The sequence below is a fragment of the Scyliorhinus torazame genome, chromosome 15 (genome assembly GCF_047496885.1).
Source record: "Scyliorhinus torazame isolate Kashiwa2021f chromosome 15, sScyTor2.1, whole genome shotgun sequence".
NCBI lineage: Eukaryota > Metazoa > Chordata > Chondrichthyes > Carcharhiniformes > Scyliorhinidae > Scyliorhinus > Scyliorhinus torazame.
In genome coordinates this window covers 53,511,132-53,531,114 of record NC_092721.1, presented here as the reverse complement: position 1 = coordinate 53,531,114, position 19,983 = coordinate 53,511,132, and the positions used below count along the sequence as shown (strand labels likewise).

At 49.1% G+C, this 19,983-nt stretch overlaps 1 protein-coding gene across 9 annotated transcripts in view; it reads left to right on the top strand.

The window, feature by feature from the left end:
* Positions 1–19,983, top strand: part of dzip1 (DAZ interacting zinc finger protein 1) — a 646,334-nt gene that overhangs the window by 398,120 nt on the left and 228,231 nt on the right. For 5 of the 9 annotated variants that reach the window (XR_011935128.1, XR_011935127.1, XM_072476248.1 and 2 more), the window contains one exon: positions 10,168–10,227. The exons of the other annotated variants lie outside the window; for them this stretch is intronic. Coding sequence is in view for 3 of the 5 variants with exons in the window: in XM_072476248.1 (XP_072332349.1) it covers positions 10,168–10,227 (60 nt within the window). In the remaining 2 variants the exon portion in view is untranslated. The remainder of the gene's footprint in view (positions 1–10,167; positions 10,228–19,983) is intronic. 9 annotated transcript variants of the gene reach the window in all.

Sequence of the window (19,983 nt, the reverse complement as noted above, 5' to 3'; positions counted from 1 at the left end):
CACAAGTGTTCAAGCAGTTCTGATCAATCCTCATAATTTGGAAGTGTGTTAAATGCATGCGTAACTAATAGGGCGATAAGGTAAACTGATAGATTTTTTGTTTCGACAAAACTGTCGGGAGTTTGTATATCGGAAAATAGCGAAAGCCGTACCCGTAATTACAGCACCGCCTTAATACCCCTTGTTCCAAATTTAAGAAAGCATTCAGAGTGGAAAGATGGCAATGCAGGCAATGCAACGCGTCATGAACCCAGAAGAATTTACGGTCGCAGCGACCAGCAGCAGCAGAGTAGGACAATGTCCCGTTTGGGAAGAGGAAATCAGGAAGTACCTCAAAGGGAAAGGATGGCTCCTTTGGAGTGAATTCTGTAACAATGAGGAAACAGGTCCCGGGAGTATAGGACATACTTGGTGGGAGAACCTGAGCGAGATTCACAAGAGGAACTTAGGAAAAGCTTGCAAGCTGATGGCAATCGTATCCTGTTTGGCACAATTGCGAGGCACAGAGGAGGTCGTTAGGACTCTCCGGAAAGAGATAGAAGGCATACATCGAATGAGCAAGGTCGATGTCAGTGAGGTAGAGAGAGAGGACGTAGAGTTAAGGAGGAAGTTGGCAGCAAAAGACGGAGAGGCGGATGATGCCAAGTGGGCACACCAGTCTTGTCTGGCGCACTTAAGCAGCTTCCAGTTCCAGTACGAAAAGGCCTATCAGGACACGCAACGTGCCGTCCTGGTACGAGAGAAAACCGAGAAGCAGGTAGAGGCATTGCAGAGGCAGTGTAGTGACCTGAAGGCAGCGTTAAGAGCACTCCATGCTGCCACCACGGAGCAAAGACAAAGCTCACTAGACCACGCAAAGTGCCAGAAGCAGATTGCAGAACTGCAATCTCTGCTTTCAGTTCAAAAAGGTTTCCAGGAAACCTTTGGATCAAAGTCAGATGAGGAAGACGGGCCTGATTGGGAAGAGTTAAATGAGACAGCGCAGATATGTTTAGGGAACATGTGCGCAGGGAAAGCCCCAAAAGAGAAAAGCGCCGCAAGCCCCCATCGAGCAGATAGTTCAGGCTCCAATTAACCCAGTCACCACCCACTGCACAGCCACATCGGACGACACGGAATTTCTGTACACCACCCCCTTAAAAGTGACCCAATTACGGGACGCATGCGAGAAAATCAAACCGTTCCTCCCCACCTCAGACCCCCGCCACTTCTTTGCCAGAGTAAAGCAGCAGGCGACCATGTACGGCCTGGATGAGCGAGAGCACGTGAAGATCACAGTTTTGAGTTTAGACCCTTCGGCCGTAGCAGCGCTTCCCAACCCACAGAATGTAGGAGGAGGCACCCTTGCAGAAATGCATACCGCGATCCGAGACACGATCGGGTATAACAGGGGTGACCCTGTAGATGGCCTCAATAAGTGCAGGCAAAAGAAAGCCGAGCACCCCACAGCTGGACGCCTGTGGATCCATTTTGCAGCAGTTTTTGGAGACTTAGACCGTGCCCATTTGTCCCCAGACAACATGGCCAAATGGACCCGCACCCTTATCTCCCATTCCACAGAAACAGGACAAAAAGCTTGTGCGAATTATGATCCCTCAGAGGAGGCTCATAATGAGAAATGGGCCGTAAAAAGATTGTCCCGCGCCTGGGAGCAGTCGGTACAAAACAAACCCGCAGTTAAAAATCCCGAAGGACAGCAGGCAGAAGCAGACATGCAAGCAGTTAAGGCACACCAGAACCCCGCATGGGTAAATGAAGGCAAGAACAGCCCCCCACAAATGTCACAGGAATGTTACAACTGTGGACAGTTGGGACACTTTGCAAGGGAATGCAATGCCCCACGAAAGCCACAGAGAGCCCAAAAGGCAGGCAGCCTGAATAAGAATAAGACAGAGCCCTTACATAGTGTGAGCACCCGTTCAGATCAGACGGACCTGAACGGAAAGGACTGACGGTGTTCGGGCTCCCCCAGTTGGGTCTGCGACACCCTTTGGGATAGGTCTGGCCGACCGGTAGTCGCAACAAAGATACGGGGACAGCCCATCGAGTTTCTCTGGGACACAGGAGGGTCCTGCACCACAATAAATTCCTCCACCATGTTTCAAAAGGACATGTGGCCCACTACAGCCACTATCACCCTCAGCGGCTTTACAGGCCACTCACAGCAGGGACACATCACAGCCCCTGTACCCATTCAAATCGGCAACATCACCACCAAGCACCCCATACTTTTAGTCGACCTGCCCCACACAGCAGAACACATTTTGGGCATAGATTTTATGAATTCCCACAATCTATCCTTTGATCCAGTCAATCAATGTGTCTGGAAAATGGCAAAATCTGCAAGAGCCCCCGCAACGCTCACAATAGGTGAATACGCCAACAAAATTAGCGCAGTTGGCGAATTTTGGTTTAACCCGACTACAATTAGCATGGACAAGCAGGTTACAAAAGAACAGGACAGCATTCGCGACCCACAAACACGGCTATGGCCGGATGACTGGTTCAGTACAAATCACAGGACCTGACCCTAGACCCCAAAAGCAGTATGGATTTCCCCAAGAGGCAGAGGGAGAAATCGCAAAAGTTATCGTCAGCTTATTAGAGCAGGGCGTACTTAGATCAGTAGCCTCCACTAATAATGCCCCGATTTGGCCAGTGAGAAAGCCCGATGGATCATGGTGGCTGACCGGGAACTCAACAAAATCACCCCCGCAGCAGCCCCCACAGTAGCAACAAGTCCCGAGACCATGCTCAAGCAGGGACTCAATTCCCGCTACTTTACGGTTTTGGATATCAGTAATGGATTCGGGTCCATTCCATTGGCAAAGGCGTGCCAGTACAAATTTGCCTTCACTTTTAAAAACCAACAGTACCTGTGGCCATGCCTCCCACAAGGATTCTACAACTCCCCCTCCATTTTCCACCGACAGCTGGCAAATGGTTTTGCCAAATTTTCTCGCCCCGAATGTCTGGTCCAGTATGTAGACGACCTAATACTGCAGACAGACACCGAGGAAGAGCACATCGAGCTTCTGTCCGAACTCCTGGAACTCTTACAAGCAATTGGATGTAAAGTTAACCCCAAAAAGGCCCAGATTTTGGAACACAAAGTTATATATTTGGGTACAATTATCACGCACGGTAAACGCGAGATCGAGCACAAAAGGATTGACTCGATTGCTAAATTGCCCCTTCCCTAGAACATTTCAGCCCTCTGGTCGTTTTTAGGACTGGTTGGCTATTGCTGGTTTCCCCTCTCAGACCTCCTAAAGAAAGGAGCCCCTTGGCTTCCGCAGCATACGGATTCTGTGCACTCGTTGAAAAGAGCACTCATAGCAGCCCCCGCACTACAAGTTCCAGACCCGCTTTCCCCCTACGCTATAGAGGTAGCGACCACAGACCGCACCCTTTCGGCCGTGCTACTTCAGGAACGGCACGAACAGTTAAGGCCCGTGCCTTATGCCTCCAGAGTTTTAGATGCTGTGGAACAGGGATTTTCAGCCTGTGCAAGGCACCTGCTCACAGTTTTTTGGGCAGTACAGTATTTTTCGTACATAACCGGACTGAACCCCATCACAATCCTCACGGAACACCCCCCCCCAACCCAACTTTTACTGGATGGACGACTCAAGGATGGTACAGTCAGTCAGATTAGAGCAGCCAGATGGACCCTTCTTTTGCAGGGACGAGACATCACTGTTAAAAGGACAAAGACCAACACCTTTTTAGCCGATAACCGACAGTACCCCGGAACCCCCCATGAATATGAAATTATCTCTCCACACCACAACACAGGCCCCAGAAAGATAGGTAGTTCAACCCAGAGCCCGAGCACACAGACACGTGCGAACCCATAAGGATGGATCTTTCACAATAGTAGAAGGGAAGCGCATAACAGGATGAGGCATTTATGTCGAGGACACGCAGGGATGCGCCCTAGAAGAAATAGCAATAAAACTTCCAGGACACTTAAGCGTGCAGGCGGCAGAGCTTGCGGCCATCACATACATAGTGGAACACCCATATTCCTTCCCCAGCCCAGCAGACATATATTCGGACAGCCTCCATGTCTGCAACAGCCTCACGGAATTCCTGCCCCTGTGGAAAGCAAGAAGATTTGTTTCCGCAGATGGAAAACTCCTCCCCTCAGCCCCATTGCTCCGCCACATTTTAGAGTGAGCACAGAACAGGACTTTTGGAATAGTTAAAGTTCGTAGTCACCATCGTTTCTCCCCCCCTGGAAATGTAAAAGCCGATGCACTGGCTAAAGCAGGTTCCAGGCATGGATATTTTTGGACACCCCCCGAAAGCGCACCAGTGAATGCAGTTCAGGTCTCACAGACTAATATCGAAGATTTAGTGCAGGCCCAGAAGCAGGACAACAATCTCGGGGAGATTTTGAAAGGAAACTATCCAGCCCCCTATGATAGGTTTAAGAATACACTGACCACACATGACGGTGTGGCGTTAAAATACACCCTTTATGTGGTTCCTGAACAGGACTGGAATCAGCTCACTTGTTTGTTCCATGACAGTCATGGACATCAGGGAATTGATCCCACTACAGCCCACCTCAGGCAGCTCTGTTGGTGGCCGAGTTTAAAAGACGATGTAAATCACTACATTGAGACCAGCCTTATCTGTTCCCAGAACAACCCGGACAGATACGCCAAAAAGGCTCAGCTCAGTCACAGCCGACCCGTTAATGGCCCCTGGACTAACCTCCAGATTGATTATATTGGACCATTGCCCCTTTGCAGGAATGGTTATAAATATGTACTCGTGGTGATAGACACGTTTACAAAATGGGTGGAAGCATTCCAATCCAGAGCGAACACGGCAAAGACCACAGCCAAGATTTTAACCCACTATATCTTTACGAGATGGGGACTCCCCCGCAGCATTGAATCCGACCAAGTTTCCCATTTTACGGGACGTGTCATGAAGCCTCACGATATTTGGCATTACCAAAAAATTCCACATTGCATACCACCCCCAGTCAAGTGGTATCGTGGAGCATATGAATCGGACCCTAAAATCCACCCTCAGAAAAATGGTCCAGCAAAACAACACCACTTGGGATTCAGTCCTCCCTTTTGCGCTGATGTTTCTGCGAAATACGGTTTCAACTTCCACAGGTTACACCCCACACACTCTCATGACTGGATGCCCCATGAAAGGCACAGAATTTTTATTAGGATTAGATTTGACCAGCCCCGAAGTGACGGCCCTCACATACGAGAAAGCAGTAGAACAATTAGTGGCAAATGTTAAAACGGCTCAGCTAGCAGCCGCAGTGAAATTGGGCACAAGAAAGATACAGAGCAAGGCCTGTTTCGATATGACAGTGCATGCGACTGAGTTCAGTGTCGGACAGCAAGTCATGCTCTCCGTATACAACCCCAGCACATTCCTGTCACCAAAGTATTCGGGTCTGTACTCCATTGCGGACAAAGTAAGCCCTTCCGTCTACAAAATAAAGTAAGTACCCCACTGGAAAGACTGCGTGGTTCCATATCAACCAGATGAAGGTATATGGAACACAGTCTACCCACATCACGTCATGCTCGATGCAGCAGACCATGCCCCGCCCACAGCCAATGTAACCCTACCCTCCCCCAACACGTCCAGCCCAGCCACGGACTCAACCTCGACTCCACCCCTGAAATATACACTCCGCCCCGGTACACCCACAGACAGCAGCAGCAGCGACAGCAACTGTGACTCGGACAACAGGACCCACACCCAGCGAATCTGACCACGATTCGAGTGACCCCTTCATGATCACTTTCCTACACAAACCCCACCACCGACCACCGACCTACAATGACGACCCCGATTCCATCCCCACAGAACTAGACACCACCTTTTGTCACCGAGAGCGATCCCAGATCACACCATGCAGCCCTATCAGCCCTGATACACTCGAGAGTTTGGCATCCGGGCGATGATGACGACTTTGAGTCTGACTCCCAAAACGAGAACCCCTTTGCGACCCTGTTCGCAACCGATAACTGAGGTGTCCAGATGATGTTGTAAAAGGAACCGCTTGGGAGAAACGGTGTCCTTTCTGATGGAACCTGCAGCATGTTTAATGTTATTTGTACTCTTGTTGTTAAATGTTGTAGGTTAGACCAGAAACTTTTTCCACGGCCCCACGCCACCACCCTTCTGACGCCCACTGGCAGTCAGAGAAACTAGTTTGGCCAGACGCTAGTTCAGAGGAACTAGTTTTTCCGCAGAGACTTGTTAATGCCCCAGACGCCAGTTCATAGGAACTCGTCTGTCGACTGAAACAGACCCCCATTCGTCACTGCCCTTCTGGTTCAAAGGAAGAACCAATACGGCAACCCCCCCACGATGACTACATTTCTTGCCCGTTCTTGTCGGTTGCTCAGGCAGTGGAGAAATGGCATTGGGACCCGCTCTGCCTGGGAAGCCCCACTGGTCAGCTACACTCGGGTAGAGCACACACGGCATTGGTCGCCGTCCTGCCCGGGGACTCCACCCAAATCTTACTCCATACGCACCTCATTTCGGCAAGTTTTGTTCAAAAAGTTTTGTTTTGTTTTCAGGTAACCCTTAGGTTGCCAGCCCTCTGCTATTTACATCCTCAAACATTTGGATGGTAAACCGCACAGTCTGCGAGACGGCTCGCACTGGCTCAGTATTTGTAAGTGTGTCTTGTCCTGAAATTCGGTTATTGAAAAAAAAATGAGGGAGTCACACATAGTGACCAATTATAAAGGGAGTAATTGGCACTAAAGGACAGACAGGCTCTCATACGAGATATTAAACCAAGATAGTAACAGACACTATGCTTGATCCCACAGAACTCCAGAAGCTCCAGGACCAGAGAAGAGAAGTGAAAGAAGAACCATGAGGACATCCTCTGCGTGGGTCATCACCATAATGGACATTTGGTAGCGCGCGAACGCGAACCCCCTGACCTCAAACCCCCCCCAGCCGTTAATGATTCACTTCCCCATAGTACCCAGAGCCCAGTCACAAGCGACACCACACCATCTTGGTGTGACAGGTTTGTAACCTGGTACTCCCTGTCCTACTTGATAGGATCCCTATTAATATTGGTGATACTCTGCTGCATCGTGCAGACTATTCGCCTGAGAAAATGGAGAAGGAGAGCCTACCGCGCTCACACCCCGGTATATAGGATAAGATCCCCTATTTTCGGATATGACCAGACCCCCCGAACCCCACGATCTATAATAAAGAGCATTCGTTTGCGGGGTTTTTTGTTGTGAATAAAGACATGTTTCATGAGCGATTGTACAATCCTGAGCTTGACTGCCAAGCCAGAAAAATGTGTATAATGCTGCTATGATTTTGTTTGTATTGTTTAGGAAGTTAGTGTGATGGAATGATTGAGTGAGTGTAGTTTATTAAGGATAGTTAGAGGTTCCGATTTTCTTATTTTGTAATGCATGTCCCTGTTTGACATAGCGCCCCTCAGAATTGTCAGTTAAAAATTTTCTTGCATAGTTATGGTCAGTGTAGAGGCCACAGAAGAGGGCTCATCGGGCCAGGGAATGAAGAACAACGCAGTTATGTGATCCTTCACGCTTCGCTTTAGGATCACAAGGAGGGTGTGTTGCCACCTGGGTTGGCCAACACCCGACGTAAAATGGAGAACAGCAAAGGCTGAAGGGAAATTCAGCCAACATAGGCAGAAACTAGCAGGTGCAAGTTTACTGAGCATTAGACTCTGCAAAAACCCAGACAGCATCGATACAAGCAGCCATCTGCATAATATTGTAGCTGCCGTCTACATACTAATGAGCGATCCCCGGGAACAATTGAAACATTTGGGATAAACAAGGCCAAGCCAGACTCCTCGGCGCCAGCAGGAGCCAACGCAAAAGAGGTTAACGGACACCTTAAGACCGCCCATCGATCAGGGAACCGCTCCAGTATTGGAGAAATCGAACCAAGCGATTGGAACGAAGTCCAATCACTTGGAACCAGGTACACGGTCCGCCCCGAAAGGCGGGAAGCCCTCCAAGTTCAAATCGTCCTTCTTGACCGGGTCACTCAACAACGCGAACCAACGCTTGACAGTGACTGGTTCAGTTGCTGCCAAGAGCCCGTAAGTCTGAAGTCAACGCTCGCTACGTGATAGGCGCTCCTAGCTACCAGTTTGTACCAACTTTGAATCCCGCAGACTCAGAACCTGAACGAAAGGCCATTTGTTCCCCTGACCTGGTGGGCCAGTCCAAAGCTAAGTATAGGCCTGTTAGTTGTAGAAGTAGCTTAGAAGTAGAACTTATGCATGAGTAGCGATTTAAGGTGTATAATAAATGTGCTTTTATTTGAATCTTACTAATTGGTGTATTGAGTTATTGATCATTACTTGAACTTGAACCTTGTGGCGGTATCATAAAGATACCTGGCGACTCGAGAGCAAAGGTTATAAAACAGAGCCAATTGAACCAACCAAAAGTTAGCAACAATGTTGTCTGTTTGGACTTCAGTAAGGCCTTTGACAAGGTCCCTCATGGCAGACTGGTACAAAAGGTGAGGTCACATGGGATCAGGGGTGAGCATGCAAGATGGATACAGAATTGGTGAGGTCATAGAAGGCAGAGAGTAGCAATGGAAGGGTGCTTTTCTGATTGGAGGGCTGTGACTAATGGTGTTCCGCAGGGATCAGTGCTGGGACCTTTGCTGTTTGTAGCATATATAAATGATTTGGAGGAAAATGTAACTGTTCTGATTAGTAAGTTTGCAGACGACACAAAGGTTGGTGGAATTGCAGATAGCGACGAGGTCTGTCAGAGGATACAGCAGGATTTAGATTGTTTGGAGACTTGGGCGGAGAGATGGCAGATGGAGTTTAATCTGGACAAATGTGAGGTAATGCATTTTGGAAGGCCTCATGCAGGTAGGGAATATACAGTGAATGGTAGAACCCTCAAGAGTATTGACAGTCAGAGAGATCTAGATGTACAGATCCAAAGGTCACTGAAAGGGGCAACACAGGTGGAGAAGGTAGTCAAGAAGGCATAGGGCATGCTTGCCTTCATTGGCCGGGGCATTGAGTATAAGAATTGGCAAGTCATGTTGCAGCTGTATAGAACCTTAGTTAGGCCACACTTGGAGTATAGTGTTCAATTCTGGTCGCCACACTACCAGAAGGATGTGGAGGCTTTAGAGAGGGTGCAGAAGAGATTTACCAGAATGTTGCCTGGTATGGAGGGCATTAGCTATGAGGAGAGGTTGAATAAACTCGGTTTGTTCTCACTGGAACGACAGAGGTTCAGGGGTGACCTGATAGAGGTCTACAAAATTATGAGGAGCATAGACAGAGTGGATAGTAAGAGACTTTTTCCCAGGGTAGAGGGGTCAATTACTAAGGGACATAGATTTAAGGTGCGAGGGGCAATGTTTAGAGGAGATGTACAGGGCAAGTTTTTTATACAGAGGGTAGTGGGTGCCTGGAACTCGCTACCGGAGGAGGTGGTGGAAGCAGGGACGATAATGACGTTTAAGGGGCAACTTGACAAAGACATGAATAGGATGGGAATAGAGGGATACGGACCCCAGAAGTGCAGATGATTTTAGTTTCGACGGGCAGCATGGTCGGCACAGGCTTGGAGGGCCGACGGGCCTCTTCCTGTGCTGTACTTTTCTTTGTTCTTTGTTCTTAACTCCACTTTCTGCCTTATCTCCATAACTCTTGATTAAAAATTTGTCTATCTCAGCTTTGAACATACTTAACGACTCTGCCTTTCCAGCTCTCTGCTGTAAAGAATTCCATAGATTTGCTACCTCAGATGGAATTACTCCTCACCTGTCTTAAATGGGTGACCCCTTACTCTGCGATTATTATGCACTCTGCTGCTAGACTCTCCCACAAGGGGAAAGAAGTGAATACTGAACCCAGTGCCAGGACTCACTTCAGGCAAACTGCAAATGAGCTCTCAAGAAGATGTAATTTCTGCAACTGAGTGACAGGACCTGACATTATTATGTGTGGAAGTTAATTTCAACTACAGTAGATTTTGCTGCTCACCTTTCATATTACTCGAACATTGAGTCTGTTGATGCAGCACATAAAATAATTGTTTTTTTATTGCCTTTGCTTTCTTTCTTGTCTGTGCTCACCACCTTCCTCTGTCTATCCTGTGTTTGGCTGGATATTAGAGCAACCAGTGGCAAAATGTAAACTGGAACCTATAAAGGAGCTTAATGAGGAAAATGAAGGTAAAACTCCATTTAAAAAATGAGAATGCACAATTCCGGTTTGCATCTAACATCTTACCTTAGTCCAGTGGTTGTATGTGAATGCATTGGTACCATCCTCATTATAAATAAGGATAATAATTTGACAGTAATTTGTCACCGTCTGAAGTTGCAAAAACATAGACACCTCCATCTAGATTAATTACCATTCTATGAAACTATTCAAGCTCATTATATAAATGAACATAGCAAAAGAAAAGGAGCATGTGGGCGGCACGGTGGCATTGTGGTTAGCATTGCTGTCTCACAGCACCCAGGGACCTGGGTTCAATTCGGGCTTGGGTAACTGTCTGTGGAGTTTGCACATTCTTCCTGTGACTGCCTGGGGTTCTCCGGGTGCTCCAGTTTCCTCCCACAGTCCAAAGATGTGCAGGTTTGGTGGATTGGCCATGATAAAAATGCCACATAGGGTCCAGGGATGCGAAGATTAGGTTAAGGGGTTATTGGGAAGTGGATTTGAATGGAGTGCTCTTTCAGAGGGTTGGTGCAGACCTAATGGGCCAAATGGCCTCCTGCACTGTAGGAATTCTATGATTCTACAATTTTTGAACATCATACATCCCGTAAAGCTCTGACATTCAATACAATCATGTTTGAACCTGGGCTTCAAATCAACTTTCCCACCCACTACCATATTCTTTGGTTTTTTGGGAGACCAAAAATCTGTCTCCCTCAACTTTAAATTATGGCACATCTACAGTTCTCTGGGGTAGAGAATTCCAAATATTCTCAACCCTTCGAGTGAAGAAATGTCTCCTCATCATAGTCCTAAATAATTGGCCCCTTATCCTCAAACTGTTCTCGGGTTCACTAGCCTGAAGTAACAATAGAACATAGAACAGTACAGCACAGAACAGGCCCTTCGGCCCTCGATATTGTGTCGACCATTGTCTGAAACCAAGATCAACCTATCCCACTCCCTGTCATTCTGGTGTGCTCCATGTGCCTATCCAATTACCGCTTGAAAGTTTCTAAAGTGTCCGACTCCACTATCACAGCAGGCAGTCCATTCAACACCCTAACCACTCTTTGAGTAAAGAACCTACCTCGGACATCCCTCCTATATCTCCCACCTTGAATCTTATAGTTATGCCATCTTGTAACAGCTACATCCACCTGAGGAAATAGTCTCTGAACGTCCACTCAATCTATCCCCCTCATTATCGTATAAACCATATAAAGGGCAGCACGGTAGCATAGTGGATAGCACAATTGCTTCACAGCTCCAGGGTCCCAGGTTCGATTCCGGCTTGGGTCACTGTCTGTGTGGAGTCTGCAAGTCCTCCCTGTGTGTGCGTGGGTTTCCTCCGGGTGCTCCGGTTTCCTCCCACAGTCCAAAGATGTGCAGGTTAGGTAGATTGGCCATGCTAAATTGCCCTTAGTGTCCAAAATTGCCCTTAGTGTTGGGTGGGGTTACTGGGTTATGGGGATAGGGTGGAGGTGTGAGCTTGGGTAGGGTGCTCTTTCCAAGAGCCGGTGCAGACTCGATGGGCCGAATGGCCTCCTTCTGCACTGTAAATTGTATGTATGAAACCTCTATTAAGTCGCCTCTCATCCTCCTCCGCTCCAAAGAGAAAAGCCCTAGCTCCCTCAACCTTTCCTCATAAGACCTAGCCTGCAAACCAGGCAGCATCCTGGTAAATCTCCTTTGCACCCTTTCCAATGCTTCCACATCCTTCCTATAATGAGGTGACCAGAACTGCACACAATACTCCAAATGTGGTCTCACCAGGGTCATGTATAGTTGCAGCATAACCCTTAAACTCTTAAACTCAAGCCCCCTGTTAATAAACGCTAACACACTATAAGCCTTCTTCACGGCTCTATCCACTTGAGTGGCAACCTTCAGCGATCTGTGGACATGAACCCCAAGTAAGTAAGGAGGTGTGGGATAGATGGAAATTTGATCAATTGGATAAGTAACTGGCTATCACATAGAAGACAGAGGGTGGTGGTGGATGGAAAATTTTCAGACTGGAGACCAGTTACCAGCGATGTACCACAGGGATCAGTGCTGGGTCCTCTGCTATTTGTGATTTTTATCAATGACTTGGAGGAGGGGGCTGAAGGGTGGGTCAGTAAATTTGCTGATGACACCAAGATTGGTAGAGTAGTGGATGAGGTGGAGGGCTGTTGTGGGCTGCAAAGAGACATTGATAGGATGCAGAGCTAGGCTGAAAAATGGCAGATGGAGTTTAACCCTGACAAGTGCGAACCCCAAGATCTCTCTGTTTCTCCACATTCCTCCGAACCCAATCCGCATTCACATTTCTTCTACCAAAATGAATCACTTCGCAATTTTTTCACATTGGCTTCGATGCTTCAAGGCCTATCTCGTCTACGCCATCCATCACTGACGAACAGAAGCTGAGCCTCCTCCACGCATGAGTGAGCCATCGCATTTCTGTCCAGCTCGACAAAGCCGCTTCCTATCCAGAGGCCCTCGCACTACTCGAACGCCTCTATGTGCGGCCTGTGAACGAGGTATACGTGCGACACGTCTTCACCACTCGCAGCCAGCGCCCCGGGGAGTCGCTAGGTGATTACCTACGCGACCTCAAAGCCCTCGCGCGCAACTGTAACTACCAGGCTGTTACGGCCACTTAGCACATGGAGCTCGCCATCCGAGACGTTTACGTGGCGGGGGTCCAATCGAACTATGTGAAACAGCGCCTGCTCGAAAAAGGGGCCCAGGACCTGGATGACACGGTAAAACTGGCTACCTCTCTGGTGGCCGCTTTTCAGAGCCTTACTGCGTTCCCGGCCGATCACGCGACCCCCTCGTGGTCCCCCGACCCGAGACTACCCCAGGCCTGTGCCGCGCGGCCGCCCGCCCATCATGGGGGGCTATCCTGTTACTTTTGCGGCCAGTCCCAACATCCCCGACTGCACTGCCCGGCCCGCAACGTGAACTGCAGCAACTGCGGGCGAAAAGGACACTTCGCTAAGGTCTGCCTGGCCAGGTCTAAGAACTCGAACTCACAGACCCGATCCACAGACTCACAGGCCCGCAGACCCTGCAAGGTGGGAACGTGTCTGCCGCCTCCGCCTCCGCATAACATGTGCGACTCATGGAGGCCGCCATCTTGGCCACCCTCCCCCTCGTGGCCGGCCACGTGCGATCCATGGGAGCTGCCATCTTGGATGCCATCTTCCTCACTGCCCGTCACGCTCGACCAACGGGGCAGCCATCTGCTACGCCGCTCGACGCGTACGACCTACACGGACAGTCATCGCGGGCCACCCCAGCACCTCCGATCACGCCGCCGGCTACCCACACCTCAGCGCGGTCACCCTGGACCAGTCGCGACCTAAGCACCTCCGGAGCTCCATGATGGCCGTCCGGGTTAACGGGTACGAGACACCTTGCCTTTTCGACTCCGGGAGCACAGAGAGCTTCATTCACCCAGACATGGTAAGACGCTGCTCGCTCCCAATATTCTCGACGCAAAAAAACGTATCCCTCGCCTCTGGGTCGCACTCGGTGCAAATCCAAGGGTGCACTACTGCAACCCTAGTGATACAGGGCGCTGAGTACGCTAATTTTCAACTATATGTGCTCCCAGACCTCTGCGCTCTCCTTTTGGGACTCGACTTCCAGTGCAACCTCAGGAGCCTAACTCTTAAGTTCGGGGGGCCCCTACGTCATGGAAAACGGGGTCCTAGGGCCCAACCATGACCGTATGCGCCCCCTTCTACAACTCCCTCTCCCTCACTGTCCCAAGGCCCTGAAGAGGTGCCTTGGATTTTTCTCCTATTACGCCCAGTGGGTCCCCAGTATGCGGACAAAGCCCGCCCACTATTTAAGGCCACCCTCTTTCCACTGAAAACCGAGGCCCGCCAGTCCTTCAACTGCATCAAGGCGGACATCGCCAAAGCTACGATGCGCGCGGTGGACGAGTCCGTCCCCTTCCAGGTGGAAAGCGACGCCTCAGAGGTCGCTCTCGCCGCCACCCTCAACCAAGCAGGCAGACCGGTAGCGTTTTTTTCACGCACCCTCACCACCTCCGAAATTCGACACTCCTCAGTCGAAAAAGAAGCCCAAGAACAAAGAAATGTACAGCACAGGAACAGGCACTCCAAGCCCGTGCCGACCATGCTTCCCAACTAAACTACAATCTTCTACACTTCCTGGGTCCATATCCCTCTATTCCCATCCTATTCATGTATTTGTCAAGATGCCCCTTAAATATCACTATCGTCCCTGCTTCCACCACCTCCTCCGATAGCGAGTTCCAGGCACCCACTACCCTCTGTGTAAAAAAACTTGCCTCGTACATCTACTCTAAACCTTGCCCCTCTCACCTTAAACCTATGCCCCCTAGTAATTGACCCCTCTACCCCGGGGAAAAGCCTCTGACTATCCACTCTGTCTATGCCCCTTATAATTTTGTAGACCTCTATCAGGTCGCCCCTCAACCTCCTTCGTTCCAGTGAGAACAAACCGAGTTTATTCAACCGTTCCTCATAGCTAATGCCCTCCATACCAGGCAACATTTTGGTAAATCTCTTCTGCACCCTCTCTAAAGCCTCCACACCCTTCTGGTAGCGTGGCGACCAGAATTGAACACTATACTCCAAGTGTGGCCTAACTAATGTTCTGTACAGCTGCAACATGACTTGCCAATTCTTATACTCAATGCCCCGGCCAATGAAGGCAAGCGTGCCGTATGCCTTCTTGACTACCTTCTCCACCTGTGTTGCCCCTTTCAGTGACCTGTGGACCTGTACTCCTAGATCTCTTTGACTTTCAATACTCTTGAGGGTTCTACCATTCACTGTATATTCCCTACCTGCATTAGACCTTCCAAAATGCATTACCTCACATTTGTCCGGATTAAACACCATCTGCCATCTCTCCGCCCAAGACTCCAAACAATCTAAATCCTGCTGTATCCTCTGACAGTCCTCATCGCTATCCGCAATTCCACCAACCTTTGTGTCGTCTGCAAACTTACTAATCAGAGCAGTTACATTTTCCTCCAAATCATTTATATATATATACTACAAACAGCAAAGGTCCCAGCACTGATCCCTGTGGAACACCACTGGTCACAGCCCTCCAATTAGAAAAGCATCCTTCCATTGCTACTCTCTGCCTTCTATGACCTAGCCAGTTCTGTATCCACCTTGCCAGCTCACCCCTGATCCCGTGTGACTTCACCTTTTGTACTAGTCTACCATGAGGGACCTTGTCAAAGACCTTACTGAAGTCCAAACAGACAACATTGTTGCTAACTTTTGGTTGGTTCAATTGGCTCTGTTTTATAACCTTTGCTCTCAAGTCGCCAGGTATCTTTATGATACCGCCACAAGGTTCAAGTTCAAGTAATGATCAATAACTCAATACACCAATTAGTAAGATTCAAATAAAAGCACATTTATTATACACCGTATATAGACAACATCCACTGCCCCACCTGCATCAATTATCTTAATGACCTCCTCGAAAAACTCTATTAAGTTAGTGAGACACGACCTCCCCTTCACAAAACCATGCTGCCTCTCACTAATACGTCCATTTGCTTCCAAATGGGAGTAGATCCTGTCTTGAAGAATTCTCTCCAGTAATTTCCCTACCACTAAACTAAGGCTCACCGGCCTGTAGGTCCCTGGATTATCCTTGCTACCCTTCTTAAACAGAGGAACAACATTGGCTATTCTCCAGTCCCTGAAGACAGTGAGGATCCAAAGATTTCTGTCAAGGCCTCAGCAATTTCCTCTCCAGCCTCCTACAGTATTCTGGTGTAGATCCCATCAGGCCCTGGCGACTTATGTACCTTAATATTTCTTAAGACGCCCAACTCCTCGTCTTTTTGGATCTCAATGTGACCCAGGCTATCTACACACCCTTCTCCAGACTCAACATCGACCAATTCCTTCTCTTTAGTGAATACTGATGCAAAGTATTTATTTATTACCTCGCCCATTTCCTCTGGCTCCACACATAGATTCCCTTGCCTATCCTTCAGTGGGCCAACCCTTTCCCTGGCTACCCTCTTGCTTTTTATGTACGTGTAAAAAGCCTTGGGATTTTCCTTAACCCTATTTGCCAATGACGTTTCGTGACCCCTTCTAGCCCTCCTGACTTCTTGCTTAAGTTCCTTCCTACTTTCCTTATATTCCACACAGGCTTCGTCTGTTCCCACCCTTTTAGCCCTGACAAATGCCTCCTTTTTCTTTTTGACGAGGCCTACAGTATCTCTCGTTATCCAAGGTTCCCGAAAATTGCCGTATTTATCCTTCTTCCTCACAGGAACATGCCGGTCCTGAATTCCTTTCAACTGACACTTGAAAGCCTCCCACATGTCAGATGTTGATTTGCCATCAAACATCCGCCCCCAATCTATGTTCTTCAGTTCCCGCCTAATATTGTTATAATTAGCCTTCCCCCAATTTAGCACATTCATCCTAGGACCACTCTTATCCTTGTCCACCAGCACTTTAAAACTTACTGAATTGTGGTCACTGTTCCCGAAATGCTTCCCTACTGAAACTTCTGCCACCTGACCGGGCTCATTCCCCAATACCAGGTCCAGTACCGCCCTTTCCCTAGTTGGACTGTCTACATATTGTTTTAAGAAGCCCTCCTGGATGCTCCTTACAAACTCTGCCCCGTCTAAGCCCCTGGCACTAAGTGAGTCCCAGTCAATATTGGGGAAGTTGAAGTCTCCCATCCCCACAACCCTGTTGTTTTTACTCTTTTCCAAAATCTGTCTACCTATCTGATCCTCTATCTCCCGCTGGCTGTTGGGAGGCCTGTAGTAAACCCCCAACATTGTGACCCTTCTTATTCCTGATCTCTACCCATATAGCCTCACTGCCCTCTGAGGTGTCCTCCTGTAGTACAGCTGTGATATCCTACCTAACCAGTAGCGCAACTCCGCCACCCTTTTTACATCCCCCTCCATCCCGCCTGAAACATCTAAATCCTGGAACGTTTAGCTGCCAATCCTGCCCTTCCCTCAACCAGGTCTCTGTAATGGCAACAACATCATAGTCCCAAGTACTAATCCAAGCTCTAAATTCATCTGCCTTACCCGCAATACTTCTTGCATTAAAACATATGCACTTCAGGCCACCAGGTCCGCTGTGTTCAGCAACTTCCTCCTGACTGCTCTGCCTCAGAGCCACACTGTCCCTATTCCCTAGTTCTCCCTCAGTTCTCTCACCTTCTGACCTATTGCTCCCGTGCCCACCCCCCTGCCATACTAGTTTAAACCCTCCCGTGTGATACTAGCAAACCTCGCGACCAGGATATTTATGCCTCTCCAGTTTAGATGCAACCTGTCCTTATATAGGTCACACCTGCCCCGGAAGAGCTCCCAGTAGTCCAGATAATGGAAGCCCTCCCTCCTACACCAGCTGTTTAGCCACGTGTTTAGCTGCTCTATCTTCCTATTTCTAGCCTCACTGGCACGCGGCACAGGGAGTAATCCCGAGATTACAATCCTAGAGGTCCTGTCTTTTAACTTTCTGCCTAGCTCCCTGAACTCCTGCTGCAGGACCTCATGCCCCTTCCTGCCTATGTCGTTAGTACCAATATGTACAACGACCTCTGCCGGTTTGCCCTCCCCTTCAGGATGCCCTCTACCCATTCGGAGACATCCTGGACCCTGGCACCAGGGAGGCAACATACCACCCTGGAGTCTCTTTCACGTCTACAGAAGCGCCTATCTGTGCCCCTGACTATAGAGTCCCCTATTACTATTGCTCTTCTGCGCTTTGACCCTCCCTTCTGAACATCAGAGCCAGCCGTGGTGCCACTGCTCTGGCTGCTGCTGTTTTCCCCTGATGGGCTATCCCCCCCGACAGTATCCAAAGGGGTATACCTGTTCGAGAGGGGGACAACCACAGGGGATTCCTGCACTGACTGCCTGCCCTTTCTGGTGGTCACCCATTTCTCTGCCTGCACCTTGGGTGTGACCACATTTATATAACTGCAATCTATGACGCTTTCCGCCATCTGCATGTTCCTAAGTGCATCCAATTGCTGCTCCATCCAAACCATGCGGTCTGTGAGAAGCTCCAGTTGGGTGCACTTTCTGCAGATGAAGCCACCCGGGACGCTGGAAGCCTCCCGGACCTGCCACGTCTCACAGTCAGAGCACTGCACCCCTCTAACTGACATTGCGTCAATTAATTCGTAAATTAAAATTAAAAGTTAAAAATCGTGACTCAGGTCACAGCTTTTCTGTGATGTCACTTCAGTTCCCCCCCCCCCCCCCCCCACAATTTGAAAAGGTAGAGAGGGAAACACCGATGAAGTGTTTCGGGTTTAACTGTCACTTGACAACAGCTCCTCCACAAACCACCTTCAAGATACGGTGACCGCAATGCACTAATGCAAATTTTCCCCGCAACAGCCAATCAGGAGCTCCGCTGTACTGCCCTCAGCTGGATGCTTGCCTATACTTGAACACCTAGGGTGTCTTGCCCAGGTACACTTTCTGGATGCAGTTACTGCAATGCACTGATGTAAATTTTCCCCGCAACAGCCAATTAGCAGCTCCGCTCTTCATGACCTCTGCTGAATGCTTGCCTTCACTTGAACACCTAGGATGTCTTGCTCAGGTACACTTTCTGTACCTGCATGCTTGCTTTCAGTTTACTGGTGTACAAGGACACCCAGGTTTCAATGATATAACCTCTCATTCTTGTAATCTCCAGAGAAAATCGACCAAATTTACTCGGACTGTTATCAGAGACAACTCTCATCCCAGAAACCAATCTAATGAACATTTCCTGCACTGCCTCCAATGCAAATACATCCTTCCTTAAAAATGAAGCGCTGAGAAACACAACGCTATCAAATGTGTCCCTGGATCGATTCTAATTAGAATGTGCAGTCGAGGCCGCACAAAGTCCCATTTTCTGCACTGAGGAGCTCCGCTCGTCATAACTCCTCAGTGTAGTGAGAAATCAGGACCCCATTTAAAAATGGCATCCTGATCTCTTGAATGCCCGACTCCCCACCATCCTCCCAGCCCCAACTCACTATGAGGGGGGTCTCGGGGGCTCCCCTGCACCACCCCCCAACACTCGCTCAGGGCACCCCTGGCCTGATCACTGCCGTGGGAAAAATGCCACCTTGGAAGTGGCAACCTGGTACCCTGGCAGTGCCACCTGGGCACCTTGGCAGTGCCAGGCTGGCACCCAAGTGGCACTGCCAGAGTGTGCAGGTGGCACCAGAAGTGCCAGGGTACCATCCTGCCCAAAGGGCATGCGCCTGGGCACCTCCAATCCCCTGGGAGACCCCCACGAATGCTTATCATCTGGTCCCCATTTGTGGAGGCCTGTACTGAACGATGCTCGTCCGAGGAAAAGGGGATAGATCCCAGTGCCTCAGGTCCTCGACAAGGTGCATGTTACAGTGAGACTAGCTGTCTCGCTCTAATATGCAGATATGCCAAAACGATTAAACCTTGCAAGGCATCCCAAGCTGGATAGATCACGTGTGCGTGGTCTCCCAGCTTGTATCGGCCACATTGCGCCTCGGCACGCTGCTTTTCGGCCCTCCGTGGCCGTTTGATCACACCCTATAATAGTGACTTGGATGAAGGGACCAAATGTATGGTTGCTAGATTCGTTGAGACACCAAGGTAGTAAAGAAAGTAAGTTTTCAAGAGAATATACAGAGCCTACAAAGGGATTCAGATAGGTAAGTGGGCAAAACTTTAACAGATGGAGTATAATGAGGGAAAATATGAATTTGTC